The sequence below is a fragment of the Athene noctua genome, chromosome 1 (genome assembly GCF_965140245.1).
Source record: "Athene noctua chromosome 1, bAthNoc1.hap1.1, whole genome shotgun sequence".
NCBI classification, from domain to species: Eukaryota; Metazoa; Chordata; class Aves; order Strigiformes; family Strigidae; genus Athene; species Athene noctua.
In genome coordinates, this window is record NC_134037.1 from 82,699,538 (window position 1) to 82,720,992 (window position 21,455).

The 21,455-nt window shown below is 44.4% G+C and overlaps 1 protein-coding gene across 2 annotated transcripts in view; it reads left to right on the forward strand.

The window, feature by feature from the left end:
* Positions 1-13,560: 13,560 nt before the first annotated feature.
* The window catches only part of PGBD5 (piggyBac transposable element derived 5), a 64,844-nt gene continuing 56,949 nt past the window's right edge, over positions 13,561-21,455 (forward strand). Inside the window, exons 1-2 of one of the 2 annotated variants that reach the window (XM_074896721.1) lie at positions 13,561-14,079; positions 14,164-14,245. In XM_074896721.1, the coding sequence (XP_074752822.1) occupies positions 13,564-14,079; positions 14,164-14,245 (598 nt within the window). In that variant the 5' untranslated portion in view covers positions 13,561-13,563. Of the gene's footprint in view, positions 14,246-21,455 lie in introns of both variants that reach the window. The other variant, XM_074896720.1, reaches the window with a different exon arrangement.

A 21,455-nucleotide genomic window follows, 5' to 3' on the forward strand; every position in this document is an offset into this window, starting at 1 on the left:
TAAGAAATGAGTGGAAAATAGAATAAAAAACATCAATAGGTCATTGCCAAAGTTTGCAATGCATTCACACCTTGAAAACTTCATGCAGTTTTGATTATCAATCTTTAAAAGGATACAGTAAAACTTAAAAATGTACAAAGAAATATAAAGTCATATAAAAATAAAATATAAAAAAAAATATATAAAATCTTGAACACCACAGAGAAAATTAATGAAGAATAATTATTGACAGTTTCTCACACTGCAAGAACTGAGGGACATCAAATGAAATTATCAGGTGGAAGGTTAAAAACAAAGGAAATACTTCACAAGCTGTTCTTAAATTGTGAGATTCATTGCCACAGCATGCTGCAAAGGGTGTTGAGAAAGTTGCTAGTACAAGTCTGCTCAAAAAGCAGTTAGAAAAATGATTGGAAATAGAGCCTACCAAGGCCATTAGACAGATATAGTTACATCCATCTCTGAAAATTCCTAAGCAGATGAGAGCTCAAGGATGGAGGTTAACCATGGCAGCATGACAGCTTTGTCTCGTTAGGCTTGTTCTCTAACCTTCTGCTACTAGCTCTTGACAGAGAGAGCATGTAGGCAAAAGAGACCATTGATTTGCCCCAGCATTATCATTCTTATTTTCTTTCCTTCACTCTTGCTGGGACCCTTGGTCTTTTGGTCTTCACCTCCAGCAGGTCACCTTTCCTACTGTCAACCTCCCATATCCTCCACCTCTTTTACAGGATTGTGAAATTCCTGGTTATTGAGTCATCCTGAAAACACATCATGATTTGTCTTATACCTTTAGTGTATATGTCATAACCTGAACTGAAACATCAACTGATTTTGGAAGGTGTCATCCTTTTTTAACATTTGCAGATTGCTGAGAGTGTCCTCAGGGATGAAGAAATGTCACTGTATCTTCCAGATATCTAATATCATGCCCACATGTCACAGACTTTCTTGTGGTAGCAGAAATCAATAGGAAAACAAAAATAGGAGAAAGAAAGAAGAGATGGATGGGTGCACTCTGCATTCAGCATTGATCAAGGGAATGAGTTTTGCTTCTGAGTTAATGCAGAAAAAGATAAGGAGGTGCTGGAGACATCTGAAATTCTGCCCAGCAGAGTCTTCAGGGAATGGAGGCTCCATGACAGAGGGTTGTTTCTGATGGAGGACCCAATGTTGCCAATCTCCTGTCTTGTGACAGGATGTTCATGTGGCATCTGGGCATGGCATCTGGCACTCTCCATCAAGCAACCTGACACATACCCATCACCCAGTGACAGCAGTGATCTCTTAATTAACATGATGGGCGTACATCCAGTCACTCAGAGCTGGCTGCCACTGCTGGAACAACTCAACCAGCAGCCAGCTATCCATTGTGTCTGAAGAGCCTTTTTGAAAGAACATGGCAGAGCCTTTGTGAAGTAAAAAGTGGCACGGGTAAGGTAGACCTTGTCAGTGTCTCACAGGATCCAGGCTGTGAGCCCCGTGAGCCTACATTTCTGTGCTGCTCCCCATGCCGTGCACAAGGTGGAGGGCAAAAACTGCAAATGCAAGCACTGACAAATAGGAGCTTCCTCAACATGATCAGCATATATCTTATGGCCAGATAAGGCTAAGAGGGCCAAATATTATTGAATCAGACAGTTACAGCCCAAAATTATCTGGCCTGACTTACTGATTGATCTCACTTAGTACCCGCCACAAACACATATCCTCATGAACAAGCAATCATTCATTGACATGGCGAATGATAAATACAGGATGTTTACGTGATGAAGGAGTAGCCAGACTTTCTGTAAAACATGAGTACATTTTTGGCTATTATATAAATTCAGGTATACATCCTTGTTCCTGAAGAAGTACACATATATAGTCAGCTATTTTGTCAGTAGCCTTTAGTTATTGTTTTCTCTCAGTGGACTCAATGTCTCTTTACTTAAACCACCAGCCAAAAGGTGCCCAGTACTGAACAGATCTATTTAACAAGCTTTGCAAGATAATCTTGCAGAATATATATTTGGAAATACATTCCAAGACAGCTAAATGCTCGGGTTTTTCTTTTAGCTTTCCATGTGCCTTTGTGTATTTCAATATCAAGGAGATTTATGGGATTTGAGCTCACTGAACTAGGAGAAAGGGACAGCATTACAACCAACAGCTGATGATTTGACCTCTGCTCATCTTTGTAGAGTCTCTGCTTGGAAAAATGAGTTGAAATTAAACAAAACTGACTTAAAACTATAAATCCAGCTGCATTCATCGTACAGTACATCGAGCCTGTGAAATGACTGAACATTCAAAAATAACCCTAATAAGTGTCCTTGGAAAATAATTGTATCAAATTATTAATCTACACTAAATAAATTGGTTTGGCTTGTACTGCTGCTGCCTGCAGCAAATGTCTATTTTACTAAGAAGTTCAAGACTCCAGAGAAATGCAATTTACATACCAATCCTTAACTACTGCTAAGACTAATTGTCTTTGGGAGGGGGTATAATTCTGGCAGTATGTTCCTGAGGTACCACCTTGCTAGTAGGTGTTGAAGATGTCCAGGATGCAAAAGCTGTTGAGTAGTTTTCCTGGAGAAGACAGAGGTCAGGGAAGACACCTTGTAGCAGTAACTGAGGATGGGAAGAAATCATGAGCTAGATTTTGCCTTCTCTCTGGAAGGCAATGACATAGATTATGCAGGAAAACATGGGAAAACAGAATCCCAGGAAGCGCATGTACAAATTTACCCAGGGATGAAGAAAAGAGAGAAGCTAAAGGGACTTCAGCCACATCACTAGGTTAACAGCATTCTCATAACATTTTTGATGGCCCAGTGGCTATTCAGTCTATACCTGTGAGAAACCTGTAGAAGCTACTACATAGTACAGCTTGTGAAGGAAGGCTGTATCTACAGAGCAGCATGATTTCCCCTCTTTAATGGGTAAGGAATTGTAGTCAGAAGAGAATGTTTACTCTGTAATTGTAGCAGTCACTAATAAGGATGACCAGGGTGAAAGTCAAGCCACACAACCTGTTTTTAAGAGTAATGACTATAAATCAAAAAACACACAAGCTGTCTTTATGTCAGTTAAGTCAGTTAAACATAATGTACTGATTCCTCATTGCTCCCCAAATACATACCAGGCAGTGATATTAATTTGTAATTTCTTTTCTGTATTTTGAGCATGGAGGGGAAGAGAATTGGCAAAAAAAAAAAAACAAACCAGTGAGCTACTGTGAGAAAAGACTCCTAAAGGCAAAAATTAAACCAGGGGAACCTTACAAGGAAGATGAAGTCCATGAACCTATGCTCTTAAATCAGTGACAAAAACCCTTGCTGGTCCTGATGAGACGGTTGCATCAAATGAGATCAGGGAGACCGATTCAGGGCTGTGTGTAGGGGAAATGCAGGAACCAGTGTGTCCTCAGCTTGCAGACAGCAAAGGAGGCTCTCATCTGTGGCAGCAGGCTTTCCAGAGGAACACGCAACAGTTGCATAAAGTGGGGAAGATGAAGAAAGATGCAGATGTTGTGTGAATCAGGAGAGTAAAGTCGTATTTCTGTGTGTAATTTGTGTAATCTCCAGGGATTAATTTTACCCAGAAAGAGCTTTGAAAAGGCAGGTGACCCAAGTGAGGAAAAGTAAGTGGGCACTGCAGTGAACAAATGAACGGTTTGACAGCAAAGAGCTAGACTATTTTGCATAGTATCTGTTTTAAGCTTCAATAACTAAACTGGCATTCAGAAGGGTTTCTCTTCTTTCTCTTTCTTTTATACTAGACTCTCTGTGTTACAGAGCAACTTTGAAGGACTAACAGTTAAGTATCAAATATCAGCATCACTCCAGAATGTAGTGAAGACCCATTGCCTTTACCCACTGTGTTTTCTCATTTGCTTCATGAAATTAAGCAGACTAGGACATGACACATGAAGCACTGTCACGTTTACAGAGGTAGCTGAATTTCCATGAACATTCTGCTGCTTTCAGCATAAAAAAACATCTCAGCAAAGCAGTGCTCACCTAGCAGGAATTTTTTAAAAAAAACCCAAAGATGAAAAATTTGTGTTTTCTTTGTCCCTTTTTTGAGAAAGCGGACAATAGAGAAGGCTGATGCCCTGATGTCAGAGAAGGTACTTGCTCAAATCCAGGCCTGATCTTTGTACATTCCTGGTAGGTAGTTGATGTTCTGACCGAAATACAGTGCTGATATTCCAGACAAACTACAACTCGAGTGGCTGGCCAGTGACAGAATGAGTATAAAGACTGAAGTTGATCCCTACAAGCAGTCTCTGCCAGTTTATGAAGAGTAATGCCCAAGCAAAGACCCTATGAAATATTCCAATGTCTGAGGACAGGACTAGTCTGCCACAAAATCCCGGTGAGCAGCAAGTAGCTTCATATCATGAGACAATGCACTGCAATAAACTGAGATACAACAAGAAATGGTGGCTTTATATTTCATATTTTGGATTTGATCTGTAGGTTGGTACTGTCAGAAAGAAGACACTGTGTCACGAACTATTCATAAACAAGAAACTGTTTGTAAAGAGGATGTCTCAAACAAAATGAGTGGGATGCCCTGTGGGGGAGAAGCAGAGGAGTTCTGCAGAGGTGGGGTGGTGGGCCATTTTTCTTCCCCTCCCTCCTGTTGTTGCCCAGAGACAGAACTTGCCTAACTGTACTCATACAAGCCAGAGAAAATGAGAAGCTTCTGGAACAACCTACTACACATGCATAAGAAAGACAATAAAGGCAGTAACACCACATGTGTCTTTGTCAATGCACCACCTAGCTAGCTACTCTGTGACAATGGGGAATCCAAGGGTAGTGATTTCCCCTTTCCCTATCCCTTCCTCCTCTCTTTTCTCTTTCCTCTTTCCTCTTTCTGCTCTCTCTCTTTCTTACATATATTCATGTGTATAAGTTTTGTAGGAGTTGAATTGCGATGCGTTGACATCGATAGGTCTTATCACCAAAGTGCCTTTATTTGTTCTCCGGACGGTTTGATTGTTGCCAAATGCCTCCATTCATTCACTAAAGTGGTCAGTTAATAAAGTCACCAGCACAATTGTTCCTCTGAGTCATTATTGTGACTTGGCCCACCCTGACACTCTGCCGAGCAGAGACCGGCTCTTCCTGAGGCACACAGACTCTCAGGGAATTCAAAAGATTCACCCCCCTTATAACCCACTGCATGGGACCAGATACACTGCAATAGCTGGGGCATTGCCAGCAGCTCTTTGCAATGGTGATTCATTCCGTGATCCACTGTGTAGCAATGATACAGCATACATGGAAAAACAGTGTTCTGGCTTCAGTTAGTTGCAGCTGATCACCAGCATTGCTTTAATGCCTATCAGACTATATAATCTCTCTGCAAAAAAGGATCAGAGTAGTATTCCATCACATAAGAATGTTTTCACGTTTTCTTAAGATAGCGGGAACAGACTTTTAAAAGAAAATGTTAAGCTTCTCTTGAAATGTAGTCAACCCAACTCACAACAAGGTCACCCAACTGTGAAAAAACAAGAGAGTTTGTTAGGGCATACCCATCTGAATGAAAGTAACAGGAATTAACCAAATTATCTAAGCTATACAAAAGAAAAAAAAAACAAAGGGAAAACATAAATCTGACAAAAACTGATTTGTATTATTTTTCATTTTTGTAAAATTATTTTCAGCATCATATAGAGAGAACTTCAAAAAATGCATTTCAGTTAATAGTTTTCTCCATCTCGCAGTACCAAGAAGTCTGATTTTTATCTTGACAATGCTCTTTGGAAATGTTCCTCTTCTGACTACTGACTGCATGCAAAAACTGGCATGCAAATAAACCATTTCTGACAGAGGATCACAAACATTTTTTCCAGATGTCTTTTAAATATCCTATTTCTAACAACATTACCAGCTATTTAGAGGCTATAGCTTCTGGAATTGGTAGCTTCCAGTGGTGCATCTCAGAATAGAAATTCAGAGTGTGCCGAGCCAGCAGTAACTAATGTGCCCTGAAAGGACTGTTTGATGGGCCAAATCCTGAGAGCTGGGAAGTGTTTCTTTGTTTCATTCACTGCTGCAGATGTCCAATTACCCTTCAAGAGCAAAGCCCACTTATTTTGTGATGGTTGAACTTTCAGCCTTTGCTTGGAAAAATAAATTATCTCCTATAGGGTAAGAGATGTCAGAATGTATTTTTGAGATTAACAATTTTTTTGAAAATGAAAATAGTCTCTCTCACTTTCTTCTTCCCTGTCCCCTCATGCACTTCCAATATTGCTCCCTTTTATGATCAGATTTTGACTTCTGAAAGATTTCTTTTGCAGGAGCTAATTGGGAACTGGATTCTCTAGTGGCTGTACTGATAGAACAGAGTGGGTAAACTCTCTGAATTTAATGGTGACTAACAGCCATCTGCCATATTTTGTGACTAACATTATTCCATTTTTGTGGGAAGATGTGATTCCATTTCAGATCCTTAAGCAATTCAAATCACCCCATACAGAAGATATTTTTCCTTTTCAGCCTCCTTTTTTTTCTCTGGAGAGAAGTTACACCCCCTAAAAATGTGATCAAGGAGGCTGCTTTTGACCAAAACGTAAATGAATTTGTTTGGTGTCTGATGAAATGCAATCGAGTGTTACTCTGAACTTACTGCTAACCTGTACTGCTTTGCAAGAACTACCCATTTCAATATGATTATGATTGTCTGGCAAGTTACTAGCACAAAAAAAAAGAGGTAATCTCTTATGAGAAGGTTTAGGATAGGTTGTCGATGGCTTAGGGCCTACATCGATAACACTAATCAATGCATTTGGCAACTGCCAGATGGAATACTGAATTTCCTGGTGGCTTCAAAAGGCGTTTTAGAAAAAGATACTAAAAACCAGAATGCATTTCAGCATAGAAAAGGAAAGTGGTATTAGATGGCAAGGATAAACAACTTGAGGAACTGGTCTGGGGCATTGTGGCTCTTCTACTCACTTATGGGCTATGTTTTCGGTTTCCAAGAAAAGGTTAGTGTATTTTTAGGGTCACTTTTCATATTATATTTATTCTATTACTACTCTAAAGTTTAATGTTTTATTACTGATATTGATAAAGTAATTATTAACTAATCATTAATTATTAAATATTTATTATAAATTATTAATATTTGTACTTCTGTGTTAGAAAGGTAAATTTTCAAGCCCATACACAAAAAGAATAAGCAAGTTCTGCAGCCGAAGAACCCTCCAGTTTGAGCTGCAATGGGAAGAATAGATGTTGGTGTAGTCTGTAGAGCAAATAGCCAGAATATGGCTGCACCCATGCACTCAGGCAGGCAGGCAGGCACCTGACTTGGCAGCTGAAGCATCCCTCTAGGAAGGTCTCAAGAATGTGAACTTGGAAATATGCAGACTAGTGGTGATAAAGCAAGGGCAGCCATGACAAAACAAATCCTATGCAAGACAGAAAACAAGGAGCCAACCTGGATGGGATCCTGTTCTTTAGTCACCTCCTTCATGTGTAGCCACAACATAGCTTTCTCTGAAAAAGGTTTTATATTTTACTGAGATAACAAACAAATAGGATAAGACCTGAAATTATAATTTACAGCAAATGGGGTTATAGATGGTAGAAATACGGATATGTCTGAATGTGTTATTTACATAGTAAGGAGTGAACATGTTATCACAGACCTGACTGTGAGTTGTAGGTCCTGAGGAGCAAAGTTCCTATCACTAACTTCAGGCATCATGCCCTGCAAACATAATGATCCTGTAGTGTGTTTTAATAGAACTAACTAGCTAAACAAAGACCCTCCAGATGCTACCGCACTTCCAGTCCCAGGGACTTTCTAGGCTTCAGTCCCTTGTTGATCAAAAGCTGAACATGATTTATACTGTGGGGGACACAGGCTGTTGTAGAGCATTGGCTTAATGACTGCAGCCTTTAACAGCACTCCCATGAGGCTCTGCCTTACTGGATCAGGTCTTACTGTGAAGTGTGTGCATGGGATCAGCCCTTCAAATAGTGCATTACAAAACTACATGATTTTCAATGGAAAAATAAGTGCAGCATTAGAGCACTCTGATTTTTAAGAGACGGTATAGTTCTCTGCTTCTGACCTACTGATATAGCTTCTGCTCCCTGCATGCACCAGAGAGCAAGACAGGGCTTTTGCAGACTGTTGCAGTGTACTCTACACACCCTCCACAAATTATTGATGAAACAGCTAATCTTCTATGCATGCATGAGCAACACACCTTATCTTTCTCTTTGGAGCTTAGGTGACACTTGTTTATAATATAGCTTTTGCTAAAAATGTACTGTGCGTGCACAAAACATGGTTTTCAAAAGCTCTTAAGCCAAGTAAATCAAGTGTTCATCACTGAAACACTCAAATTTCTCTGCTAAATTTTAAATTTCAGCCCACACCTGTTTCAGCATTATAAGTGTCAAAAATCACCTCTCCCTTTTATATTATGAGCAAAACATATTTATTCCCTTTCTCTCACTTGAGAACAGCAACTTGCTTTTTTCCTTGAGCTTTGAGTTAACTTCATACCTGGGCAATCTGAAATATCAATCCAAGAAATAGAGGGTTCAAACACTACGAAGAAGTTGAAAACCAGAAAGCAAAAGGAAATATCTACACAAGTGTTGGTATTGTTGCTATCATTCCGTATATTGTATGTACCTGATGAATTTAAAAGAAAAAAGCCCCACCTAACATCAATATTACTTCCAACAGGAGAATTGTAGGGAGGAGGAGAAAGAGCTTCACAACTCCCTGCATGGAGCAAGTACATTACATTGGGGCACTACAGTGGCAAATCAAGACCTGCGGAGCTGCTTTTCCTGGTGCCATGCAGCCAGGCACGTAACAGAAGCCTTATGCAGAGCATGGAGAGCAATGTAACACGACTGGCTGTCGTTGTATTTCTTCCCCGTGAAGTAGGGACATCACATAGTGATGTGCTGAGAAATAGCCTGATCTATGATCTCTCCCGCAGTGGGGGCAGATCCTCTCTGCCTCTTCTCAGGGGCTTGGGAGGAAACCATACACTGGCTCCAAGTTAGTGCTGTTTTCAGTCCTGATGAAGCCTTTTTGCGAAGCGTTTCTGTTCACCTGAGGCAGGGCAATAATGGAAGAGGGAACTGGAGCCTATTGACCACACGCTGGATGAACAAATTGACTCTGACTCTACAGACTCCTTTTAGGAGGGCATTGAGATTTAAGACAGTTTGAAATTCAGATTCTGGGCTGTACTTGCGGAACAGGGGATTAGAAAAGAATAATTTTGTAACCTGAATAAATATTATTCCATCTCGATGTATTTGTGCTGTGAAAGGATCAGGCACACACCAGGGCTTAGGTCTACAAACTCTGTGAAATCAATAGGAAGTGAGGAACCTTAGGTAGGAGATAGAAATGTCAATGTTTCGTTGGATCTGGGCTGAAGTTTGACAGTGTAACGTACTGTGCAAAGATGGCACAAGACCCTTCCTCAAAGAGCTTGATGTCTAACTATGAAGAGTAAGTTACTGAGAAGCGAGAAATACAGGACTTCCCACTACAGGCACAAGGCCTCACTTTTCTTATCCTACTACGTTTAAACCCCACTATATTACCTGTAGCTTTAGCAGACCTGCTCGAACTAGCCCATAATCCGTTTCCTGTAGCATGTGTCTCCAGCGAGAGATTGCCACCTTCTGAAATACATGGGAGAGCAGTACACAAAAAACCTTGATACATTTCTAGCTATCTTTAAACACTGTAAAGGGAAGTGGTTAGAGGAGGAGAGTTATAAACCTGTGATTTACCATCTTTCAGTGGTTCAGTTTCTCAGCCTGTCCTTCAGACAGCCTGCAGTCAAGTTATGGGAGCTACAGAACCACCAAAGCAGGCAAATGTGAAACTGAAGTGGCCTTCCTCAGCAACCTAACTGAGAAATGAAACATGGGCCCAGTCCCACTCCCAGAGGAGACCACACTGATCCAAACAACGGAATTATGATACCTTTGGCTGCAATGGAAGCAGGATGTGGTTTGAAACTGTGCTAAGTGAATACAGATAACTATCTGACCACTAGTGCTGACACTGCCCAGTGTGCTTGGCTATGCATGATGTGATCTAACACGCATCTTCCTCGAAATATTTTATCACTTGGTTGAAAGATAATTTAAGGAATCAGCCACTGGCAGTTGGCCATTGGGTCTGCAAGGGAAATGTTATAGATTGTAATGACCTCTTGCACAGGATAAGAGGCTCAGGCCTAACATAGTCAACCTTGAAGGTTGTCAGGGTCAGAAGTAGCATACAGAAGGCACTACTGCTGTTGCAATAAAACCAGAAAACTTCAAAAAAAAAAATCCCAAACATTTTCTTTGTAGGTAAATTAAAAGTGAATCCACAGGTTGCCATAGATACAAAAGTCTGTTTACTCTAGTAGTGTTTTCTAGCAGCTAAACACAAGTGATTAAGGAGAAAACATAGCTATGTTCATAATGTTCCATTACGTTTATATAATTAGCTCTTTCAACTGCAAACCACCACAGGTAACCTTATTCTCGACGGCTGATAAAAACCCAGTGGGCTGATGAGACCATTTTTAGAACCACCTGTCCTATCTCTGCCTCTCCACAATCATTTGGGTTCAAATGACTACTCATCATACACAGCAATTTTCACAATCGAGAACCTTCATTTTGGGTCATGGTAATCCAGCTGTCAGTTTGTATGGCTGGTCTGAGAGGAACACATGAACAGCTACATCTTAGACCATAAGGCAAGCCAAAACCCTAAGCACACAGCCCGGTGTGGAAGTCTGTATAGCCCTGTCTCAGAAAAGTGACCTTCTCTTCCTGGGCATGCATGAGAGACTAAAGCAGTCTTTCTGTTTGTGGGACAGGCAGAAGAGCGACTTGTCTTTGTATAAACTGGGCTGAAAGAGGGGAAATTTCCACCAACAAAAGGTATGTATGGCAGGAGACTCCATCATTAAAACGTCATGTTGAATTGGTAAGTGCAAGTGTCAGTCCTGCCTCTCTCTGTTGGTGCAGTGGTCTCCTCTCAGCTCTTGTGTTCAGCATTCTCCTCAGAAGAGGACAGCTGAAGTCTTGACATCTGGCATGCTATTAGCAGGGAAGGTCCTGGCAGTGTGCCTCAGTCAGCTCTGTGATGGCAGCCTGTTTTTGGAGTGAAGCGTGCAAGAGTTGGAAGAAATTGTCTTTCTTCCCACTTTCTGCCCAGCTAGAGAAGGCTGGGTTTCTTCAGTCTCTGGACTGTTCCCATGAATACTTTTACTGGGAGCCCACTCTAATAAACCTTCTTTTTCTGTCCTGGTCTTCAGAGCAGTCCTTCCTGCTGTTGTGTTTTACTGAAAAATAACAAATTTAAAGACATCTGAGTGTCCATGGACACTTTCACAGAACTGAGGTGAATTCTACATCACGTGGATCGAGCCACAAAAGTTTATTTTGATGTCTCTAGTACAAAAAACCTGTCAACATCTTTAAAGTGGTTTTGTTCAGTCTTAAAAATCATTATGTGTGAAGGTCATTACAGGGCATCGCTGTTTTTTGTTTCATGGGAACTGCATATAAACCAGACAACATCTGTAAAGAAAAATCTCTGGTTTTCTACGTGCCAGCACAGCAAACTGGATTCATGAGGTTCAAGCTGGTCGCTCATTATTACCAACAAGAAAAATTCTGCAAGTCCAGTTATGCCTTCCTGTCAGAGTATTCTGGGTGTTCAGAGCAGCATGGATGTAATTAAAAGGACAAATTAAAATTGGCATATAGAGGTACGATTTCTGGTGATCAGTGAGATGAAATGAACCCAGTGCGATGCTCAAGTTACAGGCTAAGTTGGCAATAAAAAAAAAAAAAATCCATTTGTATATAAACGTACTAATTTTTTAATATAATCAATAAGACATTTATGAGATTTTTCAAGGTAGAAATACAGCTTAAATCTCACCCCTCAAATAACACTGCACTTTTCTGTTAGCTTAAGGACGCATAGGAGACGGATTCTTTTCTCTGGATTTGGCTGTATGCACTGCACAGAACTTTAAAGTTTTAATGAAGTCATTGCAATTTAAAAATACCTGAATAGAACATAAGATTGCTCTTTTAAATACCTACACAGTCCAGCTTTTATCATATTCCAGGTTGTGCCAGAGTCCTTTAGAATTATCAGAAGGACATTAATCTTTGTTTTTTAAAGACAGAAACATTCGGTATTACAAAATTTGTAAAATTTGTAGCGCTAACAGATCTTCAGTTCAACCTACACTGAGAGTTTGCATCAAAAAATGCAAATAATATGCCCCACCAGTTGCATACAATCAATCCACAGAATCTGATTACTGTTTATTTTGAAAGCAGTGCCGTGAAAGGGTAGGCTCAATAGCTGCTATTGCTGTCGGCAAGAAGAGAGGCAGTGACTGTCTTCTTAATGAGTGTTTGTACAGTAAGCAGCACAGTAGGATGCCGATAGTAATAAAGATAAACCTTGATCAGAGATTTCAAACATTCCTGTAACATCAGAGAGACTGTTCTGACTGCTGCACAACCAGGGGCTTCAGCTGCTGTATGAAACCCTTAGGTTACTCCAGGGATATTTTTGAATCATGCTTAACTAACCCAGTCAGGGCATGGGTATTTTCACTTTTCTTGTTTTTCTTGTGCCATCACATAGCTTTTAAATCAGCGGCAATGTTGGAAGAGTGGTTACTTCACGCCACGCTCACCCAAGAAGCCCAACCACACACCACAGGTGCTCAGCCCGCCAACCTGCAGCATGCTCAGTGCTGGATCCAGCGATGGGCAGGAGCGTGCGTGTCACCCCACGCTCGTGCAAAGACCCCCAGAGCCTGAGCCGGTGGGTCCCAGGTGCCTGGTGCCCCGCAGCCCTGTGCGCCAACACCTTGCCTGCTTTGCTTCAAGGGCCGCCCCAGCGCTGGAGCTCCGTGCCCTATCTGGGGGGCCCCGACTGCCACCTATGTCCCTGCTCACGCTCCCCGGCCTGCGCGAAGCCACAAAGTGCTGGTGCGGCCCCGGCCACACTGTCGAGGCCCCGACGCACCGGGGCCCTGCCCGGCGCCCTTCTCCTCCCTGGGGAGGCCGCGGCTGCGGGAGGCCCTGCAGCCAGACCCCGCCGCTGGCTTCTTGCCCGCGGGAGCCCATCACGCCCCTCCCCGCACACCGGGCGGTACTGACGGGCCTGCGGGCAGCGAGGCGGCCGCTCCAGCCTCTGCCCTGCCTGGCTCCAGCACCGCGGGCGGGCGGACAGCTCCGCCGGGGCCGGGGCCGGGGCCGGGGCCGGGGCCGGGGCCGGGGCCGGGGCCGGGGCCGGGGCCGGGGCCGGGGCCGGGGCCGGGGCCGGGGCCGGGGCCGGGGCCGGGGCCGGGGCCGGGCGCAGGGACCCCCCTTCCGGCGGCGGCGCGCAGCGGCGGCCCCGGCACAGCCGGCGCTGTGGTTTTAAATGGGCGGAGCGGCGGGCGGCGGCGGGGCGGGCGGCGGCGGCCCGCGGCGCCCATATAACCCCACCTCCCGGGCGCGGACTGCCGCGGTAATTGGCTGGATGTGGTACTTGGAGATGTTGAGCTGGCTCCTTCCCCCCATGTCCCTGCACACACACAGGGGCGGGTGGTGCGGGCGGGAGCGGGAGGCAGGGCTCAGCCCCGGCGGTGGCGGCGGGGCTCTCCCCACTCCCTGCCTGCCCGCCGCCGTGCCCGAGCCGCTCCTGCTGCTGGGCTGCTGCCTGCGGCCGCAGGACCCGGCCGAGCCGGGCCGAGGGGAGCGCGGGCGGCTGCTGGCGGCGGCCGAGATGATGGCGGAGGGCGGCGGCGGGCCGGCGCGGAGGAAGGCGCTGTCGCTGCTGGAGGCGGCCCGCTCCCGCTACGAGAGCCTGCAGATCTCCGACGACGTCTTCGGGGAGTCGGGCCAGGACAGCAGCGGGAACCCCTTCTACAGCACCTCGGCCGACTCCCGCTCCGCCGCCTCTTCCCAGGACGAGGAGGACGACGAGGACGATGAGGGGCGCCCGGAGGGGCCGGGCCCGCGGGGCAGGGCGGCCCGGCGCCGCGCCCCCAGGGCGGCGGCGGCCCCGGCGGAGCGGCGGCGGCAGCGGCAGGGCGGCGGCGGCGGCAGCGCGGTCCCGGACGGCCCCGGCCCCATGGAGCAGGAGGAGGAGGAAGCGGAGAAGGGGGGCTGGACCCGGTCGCTGCGAGACGTCCCACCCCCTCACTTCAAGGATGGCAGCGGTACGCGGGGGGCGGGCTGCCGGGCAGGGGGCGGCGGGGCTGGGCGGCCCCCGGGAGCGGGGGTGCCCGCGGGGGGTGCCCGGGCAGGTGCCCGGCCCCTGGCCTCGGGGAGGGGCTCAGGTGGCTCCTTCCCGGGAGCGGTCCTGCGGTCAGGCCGCGGGTGCCCAGCGCCGGGCGCGCTGGTGCGGGGAGCGCCTGGCCGAGGGGAGGCCGCGGGTGCTTAGTCACAGGCAGCCCCTGCCCGGCGCTGCGGCCGTGCCCCGGGCGCCAGCAGCCCCGGGCATCCCCGCGGGAAACAGGGGGGCGCTCCCCGGCGCGGGGTGCTCTGCGCGGGCCGCCTGCTGGGCTGCGCCCTGGCGTGGCGGGTGCCTCCCCTCCCCGGTGGGGGAAGCCCTGGTCCGGCCCTGCGGGTGCCCTGCCCAGCGCTCCCCTGCGCCCTGCACAAGGGCTCTGGGGCCGGGATTCCCTCTGGCTGCCAGGCTTCTGTGCCGCCGCCCCTGGCCTTAACCCTTCTTGCACGGCTCCCGGCCGCAGTGAATGCCAGGAGGGCGGTGAAATGACAGGACGTGACCTACAGCAGCAGCCACAGCACTGAGGTAGATCTCAGTGGACTAGCCTGTGTAGCAAGTTGCACCACTGGTTTGCCTAGGGAACCATTATAACATATCTGCAGGCCTCAGCAACCGAGCTGACTGTGTAGCAGCAAGGCTTTGCAAAAAAAAAAAAATTAATGGTTATGAAGAGCTGGGATGTGAAATAAAACATTTGCATCTCAGGACAGGATGTGATGACTGCTGTCAGCCTCAACCGAGCTGACAGTTTGTCTCTCTTAAGGTTGCTTGTCTTTGCTCTTTATTTTTGTAGTGTTTAATTCCTTCATTTTCCAATTGAAAGATAAACGCAGAAGAGTGCTGCTACACTTGGTGTAGTGTGCTGAAATTTGTGCAATGGGACGGACAGGAACCTCAGAGGAGGCAACTTGAGATGGGGGAGTAAGGTGGAGCAAGCACTGGAGCCCAGAGAAAGTTCTGTCATGCTTCTGACAGGTGTGCAAAGAGAAGTTGCATCTACCTCTAGAAATAGCTAGACCCTGTAAAATGTTTAAAGATCAAGCTGATGTGCCTCTTTAAAGAAATCTGTAAGTTTTACTAATGATTCTTACTCAGACTACTGTGAATACTCCCTCTACTCTGCTCTTGTGACACCCCATCTGCAGTCCTGGGTCCAGCTCTGGAGCCCCCTACATAAGGACATGGACCTGCTCAAGGGGTCCAGGGGAGGCCACAAAGATGATCAGGGGGCTGGAGCACCTCCCTTGTGAGGACAGGGTGAGAGTTGGGGTTGTTCAGCCTGGAAAAGAGAAGGTTCCAGGGAGACCTTATAGAAGTGGGCTACAGGAAAGGTGGGGAGGGACTCTTCATCACGGAGTGTAGCGATAGGATGAGGGGTAACAGTTTTAAGCGGAAAGAGGGTAAATTCAGGTTAGATATAAGAAAGAAATTCTTTACTGTGAGGGTAAAGTGAGGCACTGGAACTGGTTGCCCAGAGAAGTTGTGGCTGCCCCCTCCCTGTCAGTGTTCAGGCCAGGCTGGACGGGGCTTTGAGCAACCTGGTCTAGTGGGAGGTGTCCCTGCCCATGGCAGGGGGGTTGGAGCTAGATGATCTTTAAGGTCCCTTCCAACCCAAACCATGTAAGATCAGGTTCTGGACCATAGGCTTCCTGGTGTGATGCTATTTCAGCATCAATTATCACTTAATTTCTCTGCCTTTGCTGGCTTATTTCTTCATATCATTACTTTATTGTAATATCATTTTTAACATAGACAGACCTGGGATTAGTGTTTTAATGCTGGTTTGGGAAAGAATTAAGTCGATGACCTATTAATTCACAGATTCAGATTCCCTTTGAAATAAAGGAGTCTGATTTAAGGTTGTCAGAAATAGATGCAGATGTCTCTTGAGGAAGCTGTATGGGTATTGCTGTGAATATTTCCTCCTAGTAATAGATGGAGGAGAGGTTGCTGCTGCCCTTTAATTCTGTTGATCATGATGATGATGATAGATGCTGCATAGCATGGTGATTTGGTTTGGCGGAAGCTCAGTTAGCATCTTGATTTGATATGTGTGAAAGAGGTACCCTCTGTGATATTTTTATTTTGACTACTTAAATTCCAAGCTACGGAAACTACTGCATTGTATATAACTAAGCTCTTGTAGTTCTAGTTTGTAGATTGACTGGTTTTAGACCATGCATATATCATAATTGCAGTCATGCTAAACATACTTGTATTAGCACCCATTGTCACTTCACTGAACACTGTTCTGACCCAAGAGTTCAGATCCATTCCTACTGAGGGAAAAGGTCTCTGCTGAGGTCAAGACAGCTGTCCCTTGCAGTGACAGCACATCTTTCAGTCACTACTGGAGTACAAACATGAAATGCAGGATCAGACACAGAGAACTAACGAAATCGTATTCTCAGTTCCGATGTGTTGGATGTAAGAATCCTTCTAACAGGTTTTGAGCTTAAAAGGAAAAGGTTTTAATGAGACTGAGATAAGTTTTATCTTTAGTTAGCACCAAAACTTCCAAGTGTGGCCTTTTGGTCAGAATCTCAAGAGAAGAATTCTAGTGGCAAGTGTTTGACATCATCTGATGCCAGAAGACAAATGTCCTTGTGGCCTGAAGTGTCATGAGCCTTCAGCTACGTCAGTGCTGGAAATAAATCCTTGAAGCAGAGTAGGATCAAACCTAGTGTCAAGCTGTTCAGTTTGGGAGACTGCCTCTTCATGAAAGGGAAGTGCAGAGGAGAAAAAGGTTTAAGTTACTTAATGAGAATGAACTAAACTCCCAAGAAAAAACGAGCCACTTCTAAAACTGTCGTGGTCTTTTTAACTACAAGTAGGAGATAATACCACTTCCTTTTTTTCTTTTTTTTTCTTGTTGTTTTTTTGAGTAAATTACTTAATATTGCCTTTCCCTCCCCAGCCTCAACATTAAACTCGAGTCTTAAAGTATTGTATCCAGCCCTAGAATTCGTCCTGAGCACAAACAGGCTAACTGATACTTCATCTCAAAAATACACTAGAGGCCCAAATGTGCTGGGGGCAGTGTTAGGTGGTTCAGAGTGTCCTCAATCTGGAGTCAATTGCTGCATGTGTTTGTGGTGATGCTTGCCTTGCCCACATGGCAGGGTCTGACAAACTGGGAGAGGTCTGTATTGACTTCTGTATCAGGAGAGAAGTGATTGGACGGCATTGCTACACAACACTCTGCTGTTTGTGTCCCTGACTTTTGTTTTCTGCCCCTTCTTCAGGGATCTCCAGTTACTGTTGTTCCTGTTCCATTTAATAAATATAGTGGGTGCTTCAACTCCGGGGAGGGGGGGTGGGGGGGGTGGGGACGGGGACGGACAACAACGATGACACCCAAAAACCAAACATTAACAGCTTTAGCTGACTTCCTTTGTGGAAATCCAAAATAGCCGTTAACTTTAACACAGAGGTTAGAACAGATGGCTTGCTGGCACTTTGTGTTATTTCCAGTTAAGCTACTCTGCAAAATCATTCTCTTTAATTGCCGAGAAAAATCCCAACTGTACTGTGATGGCATCCATCATCAAATGTTGGTTTCAGCCATGTTTTGTCATCTCCCTTCTCATTCTCCCCAAACCTTGCTGTGAAGGGGAAGCAGAATTGATTTGTTGGGAGGTAAACCTACAAACAGATATGCTTCTAGGAAAGGAGGTCTGACCTCTGCCCAAACTGTACTTAAATTCTGAATGGACGGATAGCTGGGGCTCCTCTGGCTTCCCTTCCTCTGAAGGCAGGACAGAGCTAGTTGTGGAAGTGCAGAAAGAGTAAGAGAACAAATTGCTGTGAGTATAGGTTAAGCATAATTGAAATGGAGAGAGTGAGCAAGCCACTATTACTACTTTAGTGGCAAACTAGTAAGCACCAGTAACTGAACGCAAGCCCTTCATTTCTGGTCGCTCAGGAGTGGGGTGGCTCTGGGTGGTGCTTTCTTTGTTAGGTCAGTAATCTGGCCAGCAAATATTCTGCAAAGGTAGAGGGACTGTTGGTTCTGGTCTTTCTTCGTGGAGGGCCCTAGAAGGTGCAAATATCGTGATATTGCTGCAGCTTGCTGCTCCTGAATTCGGGTAGCTGGCGTTCTCTTCCTAGGGTCCAATGCTACCTGTATCCATATAGTTCAGCAGCCAGAAAATTGAATCTCAGCTGTAAGAGCACTTTCTGTTGTTTGGGATAATATTTTAGAGTGACAGTAATAGCAGGAAAGTCTGAGCAAAAGTTAATGCTGAAGTCCTTGAAGTTATAGCCAATTGCTACTGTTTTCTTCATTTTCTATTCCCTTCAAACCCTATTCTTAAGCCAAGACTCAAGGACAAAATGTTTAGAATGTTCATTGCTAAAAGCGTATAGCAGCTCAAGCTCTTCAAGCTGCATTTAAAGAGTGTAACTAGCTTTTTTTTTGGATTTCCAGAGTATTTATCTGAAACACTAAATGTGCTGTAAGTTACCATCTTTGAAGAACACACTCCAGAAGAACAGCATGCTCTTAGGGAGAAGTTGCATAGACCACATCTGGCAATCAGGCTCTCCTTGTCACCTTGAAGAGGTTTAAAAGTGTATTTAAAGTAGTTTTAAATATTATTTTTAATGAGACTGTTCTTTTCCAGAAACAGCAGGTTAAGGGAAACAGTCTTTTATTCCATCATGGCTGCCATGTGAGAGATGGTCTTCTGCACAAGGGAGGGTATGTTACCTGAGAGAAGAAATGAGCCTGCATGTTCCAGCTAAAGTCAGGGAAGCAAGGCACAGCTTTAAATTCCAGGTTGTGTCCACCCTCACACTAAAAAAGGTTTTTCTTGTGTTTAATTACAAGTGTCTGTTTGTATGTCAGCTGATAAAACTTCACTCTTGGATTTTTTTGGAAGTGTTGTTATTTTATGAATGTTAAATAAGGAAAATTAATTCTTTCAAGTTAGTCTCCAGTGAATCGTATGATACAATATATATTGATATAGCATGGAGTGGTTCATTTGACCTGTGTTCTAAATAGTTTTAGCAGAGCTAAACAATTCAGTTAAATAATCAAAGGAGAGGAAAGAGAATCAAGGAAAGGGAGAAAGGCTTTTAGCTGTTATTTGAATGGATATAATGGTAATTGAACAGAGCTGTGGAAAGTCTTTGCAGGATGTAGGGGAAGATTCAATGCACATACTCTTCCCAAGAGTGTGGACAGGCAAATGGGAAGGCAGCACCCCAGCAGCAGGCAACCTGGAGGAAGAGCTCTTGGATCAGGCTGGGCCATAAAAGGTGGCTGTATATACGCCATTGTCTAACAGTGGTAGTGATCTTGGTTCAAGTCCTGAATAGAATCTGAAAGCTTTAGTCTTATTAGATTGAGGTCAATACTTAAAGATTCCAGAGGTGGAAGAAAAGCTATGAAAGCTACTTAGTCACTTATGGCAGATTCTGCTTCAGAAATACCTGGGCCAAATTCTTTGACTGTAAGTGGATAAAGTGCCGCTGATGTGACTTGTTCCTGCTTATTTATGTCATCAGATAATTTAGCTGCTTTTGACTTACATAACCATGGAAAATACTGGGGAAAAAAAATGCGTATCTGTATAAACTGTTCTTGCATTCTAAGTAGAAATTACTTAAAATGATAGCATCACAACACTTCTAGGAAGATATGATAAATACGTCACAAAGGTATACGCTACTACTTTGCAGAGTCTTTATAGAATGACTTAAAGGTTTTAAGTTTTGCTAAATAAGTGAATTATGCAAAGGCTTAATATCTCATATGTCTCACAAAATCTAAACGTGCTTTTCAGATGGTTTTACTGGGTTTAGAGCGCATTTTCTCCCTTGCATCGTCACTGAAGTGAATCAAGTGCACAACATGACAGCCTTATTGATTCTGAAATTTAGTGCAACTTAGCTATCTGTGTTCCCTTCCTTCTTTTGCCCATACCTCTGCTATTAAACATGCACTTCGGGAATATCATAGTGTTGATAAACTACATGGAAAATACTGTTCTCTGCTTTTATACAGAGTACCAGTTTTGGTTAGTACTTGAGACATGAAAGCACTGCAGATCAAGGTCTTCTCCATAGACACTGACTAGCCTTTTACAGAGAAAAAGCATATTTACTCCTAGATCTGTTACTGCATGAGCCTTTTCCCCTTGCAGCTACTGATGGGGTCATTTAAAAGAAGTAGATTAGTTCCTACAGCTACTCATGTCCTTTTGTCAACATCACAGGAACAGTACAGCAAACAACTTCCTTGTCTGAATACCTTTAAGTCAACCTGGAGAGGAAATCAGCCTCTCTGCTGAGTTTGATGAGGATGCTAATAGTGGAGTTAGCCTGCTAATTCTGTATAGACTGCTAGGTCACAGGAAGCTGTCTTGGATGCCATAGACTTAAAAGAAGCTGGAAATTTGTCTTAGGTGTGCTTGTTCATGTGTTTCTGCTCAAGCTTCCAAAATTTTGAAGTAGATGGATTTAGCAGTTTGGAAATAAAAGGTGCTTCCCAAAGGGAAAGTAATTGTAGATCTAGCTACACATCTTATCTAGAGGTCAGTGGAATATAATCTCTCAAATACTTCAACCTTCCAAATACTGCCAAAAATTCCACATGTTTTAGAAAACAGAACAGATAGACTCAAAAGGAATGTATGGCTAAGACAAATGCTTGAGAATACTAGCATTTGACATCTTGCTTCCTTGTGGCAAGACATCCTTTCTAGGAGCTTATCTAAGCTCCCACTTTATATTCCTTAAAGAACAGGATGTTAATCAGTCACTGGCTCTATCTGAAAATGAACGGATGCATAACTGAGTGGGTCTTTTGAAAACTAAGCAAGAGCTCCCTGATTGAGGGACTGCAGGGAAATAGGCTTGGAAGGCTCCTTAGCTTATTTTGGCTCTGTATAAATTACTCCTGGATTATCCCTTGATTTTCTGTGAAGACAACTGGTATTAATGGCACATGATAGAAAGCATGCTTTCATTTCTGCTTTCTTGGACAGCACGTGGGATTCACATGACCTGTATTGACAAACTATATTTGCCATTAAGAAGAACAAAGAACAAAACCAAGGAACTTCTATTCAGCAAGCAAAACAAAGCTGTAGCTGTGCAATTGAAAACTAGGCAAACTAAAGTGTAGTCAA